We start from the raw sequence: 10,670 nt of genomic DNA, 5'->3' as shown, positions 1-10,670 counted from the left end.
TGTCTCTGCGCTGCCGCCGCTCGGCTCGGAGCCGGCACGGCCTCAGGCAGCCCGGCGCTGGGAGAAGCGGGAGGGGTGGTGCGGGTGGTCACGTGGCTACCGTGGCAACGAGGCCCGCCCGCGACGGCCCCTCCCCGTCCCGGCCTCCGTGAGGCGGAAGCGGCCGCTGGGCCCTGGCTGGCCATGGCCGGCGCCCTGCTGGCCCTGCTGGCCCTGCTCTGGGGCTCGCAGGTGGGCAGCGGCCGGGGCGCGCCTGTCTTTCGCGGTCTGAGGGAGGGAGGGGCTGAAGTGCGGGCGCTTTGCGCAAGTGCTCCCGTTACGGCTTCTCGCCCGAAGGCGGAGAGCGGGGGCCGGGGCTGGCGGAGCGCCGGGAGGAGCGCGCTCGGGGGCGACGGGGACGGGGCCGTGCTGCAGCCGCAGCGCCCGCCCGTCGCCGGTTTGCGCGGGGACCGGCCGGGGCGTGGGGGTGCGCTCGGGGTCCCGGGGCCCGTTTCGTTGTGGTGCGTTCCGCGCCTCTCCTGGCCTTGGTCGTTCTCGGCGGAGGCTTGATCCTACGGCGTTACAGCCCTTCTGAAATAAGTGCGTGTGCTGGGTGATTCTTTTTCAGGGGGTTGCAAGCAATACGCTCTGCTACTTAATAATCTCTGGGTGAATAACTTTGCACATCTTACTGTGGGATTTTTTCCCTACTTAATTGCTCTCGGTTTTCCTTCATGGTAGTCTAGTCCTTCTTAAGTTGTTCGTAGTTCTGTGCCATCAATTTACCCCTGCTTCTGGCAGGGCAATTACAGAAACGTTAGATGGCCCTCATGCTTCAGGGTCACCACTTGTTACTTGTTAGTTCTAGCCTGATCTTTCCGTTTCAGTGCTTTGCTTGCAGCAGCGCAGCTGTGCTTAGCTTCCATTTTTCTGCTGAAAAAATAGAACAAAAAGGTGGAAGATTTTTTTTTCTTTCCATTATCCATTAAAATTTATACATTGACCTGAGTTTTGCAGTTCCTGGTATCTTACACTTCCCCATTTCCAAGATGCAGTTTTCTTTCTTGACTTGTATTTTCCCTTTATTCTGACTTCTCTTATTTTCATATCTTGAAGTGGTTATTGATTCTGTTGCATTTGGAACCTTCCCTCCTGTTTTCTTCATTTTGGAGGGCGATTTACAGATTGTAGTAGCAACTTAAATGTAAAAAATTTCAGGGTGTGTCTTTTGCCCTCTAGCCAAAGGCCTTCATCAGCTAATTTCCAGTTTGTCGAAATTTTCTCATTCGTAGTCCAAAACCCTACCTACAAGCCTATTTCTGTTTATCTATCTTCTTAATTTAAATTGAATAAATCAGTTTATGATGCTTCGGTACACAGTTGCTTTCTCCTGCTGATCCTTCTGATCCCACCATCATGGAATTTCACTAATGGATATTTATTTGGTATTTTCAGGTTTTAATAGCATTTGATTACTTCTCTCCTTGGAAGGGACAGCAGCAGATGTACAAGCTGGACATAGGCTGGCCTAAAATTCCAGAATACTTCACTGGCCAAACATTTTGTGTTGCTGTTGACTCTCTTCATGGTTTGGTCTATGTGGGACAAGTGAGTGAGAATAGTATATTTCTCTCCTTGTTGTTCTAGTGTATTTTTCCCTTTAAAGTGTCTGGTTTAGATTGGGATGTGTGTGTGTGTCTGTATGAATAATTATTGTATCACAATTAGTGAAAATATAAGTATAGATATCTCTGCTGTATCCATTTTTTAAAGCCGTTGTGGCACCACACTTGTTTGTGCTTTTAAAAGCATTAAATTTCTGTGGTATGAATGCATGGTCCAACTTAACTGAGTTACAGTAGCTTCTTCTCAGTTAATTGTAAGGTAAAATGTGATTCTGGGACAACTGAATCTTCCACTCTTTCAGCCTTTGTCCCATGAAATCAAAACCACGCAGTTCTTTCAGCCAGTTACAGTAACTGGAGTTCAATTATTTGCTTTACCCAGTTCCATGCGTTGGTATCTCTAGGTCACAGGTAAGACATTCTCTCCACGGAAAGAGGTGGGATTTAATTATAAAGCACAGTATGAGTACTTGAGTGTCATGCAGCTAATAAGTACGGTTACAGTTTTTCATGCCTCTGTTACGCTTGGCGTATTTTTCAGCAAGAACATAAAAACACAATTCAAAATTAAGACCAAGATAGCTGCAGGAGCTTGGCTGCTCTGAAAATTGGACTCTATGGGATTTAAGTTGAAATACTAGAATGAGTGGAAGGTTTCACATGCTAAAATTAAACCCTTCTCTCTCTTTTCTAGCTGGAAAAAATGAGATCTACCAGACAATCTCAGGAGATTATTGGGATTCATGAATTGTTGCAAAAACCTTTCAAAGAGGAATTTTCACAAATAGGATTACTTGCTTAATATGTGTCGTGGTTTAACCCCAGCTAGCAACTAGGCACCACGCAGCTGCTCTCTTACTGCCCCCCTCCCAGTGGGATGGGGAGGAGAATCAGAAAAAAAGTAGAACTTGTGGGTTGAGATAAGAATGATTTAATAACTAAAGTAAAATAAAATTTAATACTATCAAAATATAATAGTAATGAAAAGGAGTATAATAAAATAAAAAAAAAATAAAACCCAAGAAAACATAAGTAATGCACAGTGCAGTTGCACACCACCAGCTGACCGATGCCTGAGCAGCAATCCACCCCTCCTGGCCAGCTTCCCCCAGTTTATATACTGAGCATGATGTTCTGTGGTATGGAATATCCCTTTGGCTAGTTCGGGTCAGCTGTCCTGGCCATGCTCCCTCCCAGCTTCTTCTACACCTGCTTGCTGGCAAAGCATGGGAAACTGAAAAATCCTTAACTTAGGGTAAGCGCTACTTGGCAACAACTAAAACGTCCGTGTGTTATCAACATTATTCTCACGCTAAATCTGAAACGCACTGTACCAGCTACTAAGAAGAAAATTAACTCTATCCAAGCCAAAATGAGGACAAGATGCTTTCTTAATAGACCTTTTTTTGCCTTTTCAGAGAGGAGACAATGTGCCAAAGGTACTTGTATTTTCAGAGGAAGGCTATTTTCTTTACTCCTGGAATAATACAGTTGAAATGCCTCATGGTATCTTTGTATTGAACACCGCAACAGATAGTTCAGTATGGATCACAGATGTTGGAACAGGTATGCATGGTGGTGATAGGAGAAGTATTAGGTGGGGAAGAAAATGCTAATACTGCAGATATTACTCTACACAACTCATTTAAGTCTCTCAAACAATTCTGACACAATTTGTGCTTCTCTTGCTGTGAAAAAACTTTTCATGTGCTGCACAAAATACTTTGAAGGTTCACAAGTTGTGTTGTATGTCTGCTTATAGCTTCTGAACTTAGTAAGCACTTCCCCTGCCCCCAGGAGAAGTATCAGGGGAAAAAAAAAAATCTTCTGCCTAGACTTACTGTCTGTCCTAGGTGTGGTGACCCTGACACAATGGATGAATATTATTGTAGCCCATGGATTTACTAACACACAACACACAGTCATATTCTCACTATAGAATTTTGTCTGTTTGATTTACTAATATCAGTTGTGAGTCTCAGGAGATTTTCTTTTTTAATGTTGGTAATCAGTTGTATTACTTACGTTTTGTTTTGTTAAGATGCTTTTGCACTTTTTTTTCTTAATTCAGGGAAATATGGGCACACCGTGAAACAGTATAGCCCTTCGGGTAAACTTATGCAGATCTTGGGCACACCAGGTAATGCTGGTTCAAGTTTGATTCCCCTACAATTTGATCAACCAGCAGAGATCTTTGTTGAGGAGAGTGGAGATATCTATGTTGTGGATGGGGACGGAGGAATGAATAACAGATTGCTCAAACTATCCAACGGTATGGAAAAATGAACTTCTGCAGTAGCTGACCATTGAAAATTGAATTCTAGATAACACAGCTTGAGAATATTTTTAAGTGAGGACTAGGTAGAGCTGTCATTTAACATTAGTTTGAAGACTTTGTTGAACGAGATCCTGTTTTGTTGCTTGTCACTTCAGGAGAAGTCTCCTAATTGTTTATGAAACAGTTCTGTTTATGAAAAGAGGCTGAGAGAATGAGTTTGTTCAGTCTTCGAAAGAGAAGGTTAAAGGGGATTCTTATTGCTGTCTTCAAGTCAGTAATGGGAGGGTATAGAGAAAGACAGACCCACACATTTCTTGGAGATGCACAGTGAAGAATGAGGAACACTGAGTAAAATATGCAGGAGGGGTGAATTCCAGTTCGATTTTTGGAGGAAACGATTCAGAGTGAGGGTGATCAGACAGTGAATAGTTTGCCCAGAGATGGTGTGCAGTCTCTACTCTTGGAGTGGAGTGTTACGAGTAACCTGATCTAACCTCAGAGTTGGATTTGTTATCAAGGCTAGTTCTGCTTTGAGAGGCAGGTTGGACCCGACGCTGTCTGGAGATCTTTTATACTTAAATTATTCCGTGATTTCAATTAGCTTGCTCATATTCCCCAGTTAAATGATCAGTGTTGGTTAGGGCAATGAGTGAGGAGCCTGTGCATGCCTACAGTTGGGAAAAAGTGGAGGAGCTACCGTTTCTCCTTTGTACTATCATAAAACAGTTGGTTTCCCAATATCTAGTTTGCAAAATGGTAAATTTTTAAAACTCAGAACTGCCAGGTAACAAACAAAAAATCAGTTTAGTAAACAAATGAATATCATCAGCCAACTATTTCTATTTTTTAATGTTTTTATTTTATAATACAGTGCTTAACAGAGCCTTGGACTATGGCTCTTGTGTACCAGTGGCTACATTTCTGTAACCGTAATCCTGAAACCACTAATAACAATCCAACAGTCACTGCAGTAGTTCCAGTATTTCTTGGGTTTATGTACCAGAAGTACTGTGTTTAAAAAGTTTGAGTTTAGAAATTTCACCTTTTAAAAATTACTCAAAGTAACTTTGCAAGGGAATGACTTAAAGCTGGTTTATTTGTTGTTTTCTTACTGTGATTTTTTTTTTTTTTACTTACTTTTTTTTTTTTTTTTTTACTTACTTTTTTTTTTCATGGTGCTCACTGTTTAGATTACAAAGAGATATGGCTGACTGGAACAAATGGGACCGGCATTGGTCAGTTCAAGATTCCTCACAGTGTAACAGTGGATCCTTTTGGACGGGTAAAGAATAGAGGGAGAATTTTTTTTTTTCATCTTCCAACAGACTTGTTTACATGTATTTGAACCAAACAAATTGTATTTCTTTTTTAATTGAACTGTTGTGATCTGGGTCATTTTATGGGGGTTACAGTTTTCAGTGTGATAATGGTCATGAGCTGAAGTTTCATACTGCAGATCCTACTGAAGTAGCTGGCTCCAAGGTTAACAAAAGGGTTCTGACCAGTTACATTGTCAAAGTCCATGCAACAACAGAGTGTTTCTCCTGCAGTTTCTAACAGGTTGCCATTGTGAGAGTACAGGAGGATTATGTTCTGTAATAAATATCTACCCAAGCACTTACATTTCTTCAGGGGACTTTAATTTCATATTTGGAAATTCTGAATAAGCTTAAGATGATAGTAAGGCTCTAGCTAGGTTGTGGACATTCTTTTCTACATGCAGCTCCAGACATTCAAGAGTCTACTTCTGCCAGGTGTTAATTGTAGTCTGGCTTTTGCTCTGCTGCCCTTGTAGAGGACTTATGTGATTGCTCCTTAATCTGTTTCAGGGAAAATAAGATTGCTTGACTAAAACATCTTAAATCACTGGTTTGAGCTAATTCTGCTGATGCTGTCTGAACAAGAGTAAGAAGTGTATATAAAAATCACTTCCCTGCCAAAACTGGCAGGGTGGGAGGGAGAAGGGGAGGAACATGGTTGCTTTGTGTTGAAGGGTAGCCATGAGTATATACATTCAAAGACAGCAGTTGCAATGGGCTACGACTTTATTGCCAACATAGTGTTGATCGTCAGCCTGGGTAAAAAATAATTGTTAATTCCTAAGAAATCTAAGAGAATTCTGTAGTAGTGTTTCATTTAAAAATAGTGATGAAAGATCTTGGGTCAACTTGTTTATGGCTCCCTTTTGGGTGATATCCCAGCAAACTAATGAAATATACTTACCAGATTGACAGATTGTCAACTGCTAAAACTTCAGTGATTGTAGTACAAGAGATTGCAGATGCAGTCATCATAGGCCTGGATCATGAAATAAGACTACCCTTGAAACACAAATTGTTAGAATTAAATAGGTGGGAATATGTCGTCACTGAGAGGGGAAAAAATCCTACTAAATATATCCATATCATAGCCACAAAAATGAAGAGAAGGCACTGATTTCTCTGTTAAAATGGTATAAAATAATTTGTGTATGTTAACTATGTGGCAGTTTTGTTTTGTATCTGGAAGTTGTATCTACTTACATAGTTTTGAATGGGGAGGTACATTTTTCCAGGATGTACTTCTTTTTTACTACAGGATACTTTGCTTGTGTAAGAAACTAATGCATTTGATTTGTTCTGTTTGTAAACAGCCATGATTTTTGTTCTTAACAGGTATGGGTTGCAGATAGAGACAACAAAAGAATCCAAGTTTTTGATAAAGTCACAGGGGAATGGCTTGGGTCTTGGAGCAGCTGTTTTTCAGAAGATGGACCCTATTCTGTCCGGTATTGTTGAACAGTTCTTCTAGGAGCATGTAATTACATAAATAAATGTGTACTCTTACTGGTGAATTAAAATGTTGGTATTTAATGCCTGATGACAAGGAGTTAACCAATTTAACTGATAGGGTGCTGGGCTCTAATCATATGCAAAGATCTGCACAGTTTTATCTTGACAGGGAAATCCTGGCTTTATAACAAGACCCATGGATTTGAGTGCAGGATTAGGAACTTCATTTTAAGTTTGTTATGTGTTGTTGACCTTACTGGTGCAGCTTATACAGGAAGAGAGATTGTCTTGAATGAGCTTTCTGTAGCATAATCTGTCTCAAGGAGCAGCAACATGTAGAGGAAGGCTTACAAGTTAATTCTCAATGTTTCACTGCATTTAGTCTGTTGTAGCCTTCAAAAACTTTACTATTAAGGAGATTTTGTTTGTTTAAAAGTGCATGGTTGTGTTAAAATGTCATATGGAATTCATAGTTCAAAAATACATTTCTGTCTTTCGCAGATTTACTGGCAATTACAAATACTTGATCGTAGCTCAGCTGAATATCAACCGGTTAGCAGTCTTGGCAGCACCACCGGTTGGCTCTATTGGGGACTGTGTTATGGTCAACGCAGTCCAGCTGGCAGATGAAACCAAACCACACCTTGTGGATGTAGACATGAAGAGTGGAGCAGTCTATGTTGCAGAGATTGGAGCCCAGCAAGTACAAAAATACATACCCTTAAGCTGATGGTTTCCCACAACTGCCGTGGCACAAGCGCTGTGACATATAAGACCTATGACCACATTTCCTTGAGTTCTCTGTAGCTTGTGTTTCCTTCAACAAGCACAGAACGTGCTCCCAGAACACTAGAGCTAAGAATCTGTCCTAGCTGTTCTGCAGTCCTGGAGAAGTACTTGGTCTTGAGCTGTCACTCATTTTAGTAATGCTGTGATGCCTTTTGCTTTTGTTGCTGGCAACTGTAAAATGACTTTGATAAGCATATTAATTTTATTACATAAAACTTTACAAACACAGCTGCTGTTCTTAAGTGTATAGGGTCATCTTGGCATCCTCTACTTAAGCTTGTGTGTGTTGTTAAATGAAGGTCAGAACTGTCTGAAAGAAGTGTATAAATGATTTCCTAGGAGGCGAGCACCTCATTTTAATGTTTCTTCTCTTGTTTTTTTTTTTTGAATCATTGTGCTGATACTGCCCAACACTGAATATAGGGATGTGTTATGATGTTGAATAAGATGCTGTGGGGTACTGGTGTCAGTGCTGATACTGGCACCTGCCTTAGGTGGTTAATGACATAAGCGTTGAAATCTAAGTTTTCAGCTCTAGCTAAAGTGGTAAAGTCTGTAATAAGCTTAAGTTAAATCAATAATCAGACACTTCAAATGAAATTAAAAGTATGTGCACAGCAGCCAAGTACTGATTCTTAACTAAATCAATTCTTAATCTGATTTGATTTATATCAGCATGAGTTTTTCTGTTCCACAAGATTTCATAGTAGTACATATTCAAGTTCAACTCATTTTAAGTTACTCAAGATAAACAAATTGTGATTTGCTAGGAAAGTCTTAATCAGCATTAGGGACTGGGAGATGCATTATTTTCTCCCAATTTTGTTGAAGCTCTGTCAGTTAACAGAAGTGCATCTGTTTTGATTTGGGGATTTTTAACTGTTTTATATCCAGAATTTGGACTTCATCAACTGCATTAATGTCTAGAGTTAAGTTTCTTATGCTATAGCTTAGGAGATGTCTCCATGCTCTGTCCTAAAAAATGCTGTCTTTTTCCATTCCCAGTCCAGAGTGGTTCTGTTTTCTTACATGTTGCTACAAGATTTTAAGTTAGTTCACTTTATAGGATAGAGGGAACTGGGTATAGGAAAATGGGATGGGGAAAATGGCATGGCAGAAATGAGACAGTGAATAACTGATTACCTCTGTAAAGCTGTGGACTCACATTCCATATTTATTTACTAGCTCTTCAAAACACTTGGGAGGATTTTTGCTGTTTTCACACACATATTTTACTGTGTGGACTATTTTAATGCTAATTACCAGCTAAAAGAGACAATTTTTTTTTTCTACGTCCTTAGAAAGGGAATATGGGAAGTAGAATTATTCTGATGGGAAATACCTGCTTCAGTGAATGTTATCAAAAGCAAATGCTTCTTAATTTGGCAGGTTTCAACCTATGATCACAAATTTGTGGGTCAGCAGATGGAAAATCTGTCTGGAAAAGTCAGATTCATATTTTCTGTGGAAATTAACTCAGCTGTGGAGCCTGATGGCCTGATTTCAGTACTATTTGAGGTTACTGCACTAAATGTGAATGCTTTGTTGTTGGCTATATCCACAAGAACAAAAGCAGATCTTGCCTGGCTGCCCACATGCAACCATTAGAACCAGAACTTCAGGGTTATACACTAGCAAACATGGTCCATGATTCACATGGTCTTGAATGGGAGCTAGTAAGCAATATTTATTAGCTGAAAAAGTAGCAGTACTTCTGCTAGACCTAGATGGATAGGTCCACATTGCTTTGCGGTGTGTTGTATGGATTTTCTAACTAGTTCTTCACTAGCTCAGGGATCTCGGCTCTGTGTGCAATTTAGCTATTTCTCACCTACACAAGGTGGATTTCTTTTTAAAAATATTACTATAATATCATTAACTATATTTGAGTATATCTTGGTGTAAGGGGTCCGGGCACATCCATCTTTCCTTACCACATCCTCTCCTTATTTATTTTTCCTTTGTCACATCCATTTGAAACAGAACTCGAAGCTCTCTGGGAACATGATCAGTAAAGGAGCAGTGCGCTTTTGAATGTGGATGAATAAGTTACTTTTACACAAGTTTCTGTTTGCTGCATGGATCTGCTTTCAACTCTCTTTTTACATGGGCTTTTGCAGCCCCTAGAAATGGGGAGCATTCATCCAGTCTTGTCTGGATTTACTGAAATAGGCCATGGTACCAAAATGTGCCTTGCCTCTAGGAATTTGGGTATCTGTGATAAGAAGGGGTGCCCATTATTAACTAGTATGAGATGGTTAGACTCCTTGTTACCTCTGCATCTATGACCAGACTGAGAAAATGATTGATTGTACACTAACTTGCTAATTTTCTGAGGGTTTTCTTATGTATCGTCTCAAAACTGATTTCTGAAAAACTGTATACTAGGATAATTTGATAAAATAAATTGAGAATTTCCCATTATGGAAGGCTTGGGATCTTTATTTCTGTACTAATATCAATACATTCCATTGCAATGGATTACTTTGCTAAATATGGGGTCCTCAGCACTTTAATAAGGTATTTAATAATATCTGATACCAACGTTCAAATGTAATCTAAAATTCCGTGCTATCTTTATACATTACTATTTTTGTGGCCCATCTCTTTTACATTCTAATATATGTACCAAAAAAGGCACGTAAATCTTTCCCAGATGTTTTCCTCTGAGTAATTAGTAAAATGGGATGATGAGTTATGTAAATGTCAAGTATAAAAAAAAATTTAAACTGTATACCCTTTTGACGCTAATAGGGAAATTAAAAACAAACTAACAGAACACTTCTTAATATAGAATCCGGTTTTGTTTCCAGAAAAGATTTACCAAGCAATCTGTTCAGTTTTTTAGAAGATCAAGAAGGGATTTCTCTATGGGTTAGAAATACTTGCACAAGAAGAAAAATAACACACTACAGTGCTAACTAGACAAGAAAGAAAACCTAAGGTGATTTCTGAAACACCCCAAAAATCTAATTTTATTTAATAAGTGGCAACTTTTAAATGTGAGAAGTAATCACTGGAGTATCCAAGTAAAGGAAATAGGAATATTCCATGTTTTTATGTCTCCAACTTTGCAGACCTTTTTGTGTTGGGTTTTGGGGGGTTTTGGTTGGTTGGTTGGCTTTTGGTTGGGGTTTTTTTGTTGTTGTTTTTTTTAATTGATCCTTTTCTTTGGTTAAGTACGTAGATTGTTAAGTGGATGACATTCCCAGGAGGTAAGACCAGGTC

General features: G+C 39.7%; 1 protein-coding gene across 3 annotated transcripts; it reads left to right on the top strand.

Moving 5' to 3' along the window:
* The first annotated feature begins 101 nt into the window (after window positions 1-101).
* Window positions 102-9,866, top strand: NHLRC3 (NHL repeat containing 3). Of its 3 annotated transcripts, none has more exons than XM_030042865.2 (7): window positions 102-231; window positions 1,435-1,587; window positions 3,023-3,170; window positions 3,676-3,744; window positions 5,073-5,164; window positions 6,537-6,649; window positions 7,155-9,866. In XM_030042865.2, exons 1-7 carry the CDS (start codon window positions 184-186, stop codon window positions 7,381-7,383), a joined length of 852 nt encoding a protein of 283 aa, XP_029898725.1. In that variant the 5' UTR covers window positions 102-183; the 3' UTR covers window positions 7,384-9,866. The 3 variants fall into 3 exon arrangements, with proteins under 3 accessions (XP_029898725.1, XP_029898723.1, XP_029898724.1); XM_030042863.1 differs by having other exon boundaries at window positions 3,676-3,876; XM_030042864.2 differs by lacking the exon at window positions 102-231 and adding an exon at window positions 457-579 and having other exon boundaries at window positions 3,676-3,876.
* Window positions 9,867-10,670: the final 804 nt, after the last annotated feature.

Source organism: Aquila chrysaetos, chromosome 19 (genome assembly GCF_900496995.4).
Source record: "Aquila chrysaetos chrysaetos chromosome 19, bAquChr1.4, whole genome shotgun sequence".
NCBI lineage: Eukaryota > Metazoa > Chordata > Aves > Accipitriformes > Accipitridae > Aquila > Aquila chrysaetos.
This window is presented reverse-complemented; position numbering and strand designations above follow the sequence as displayed.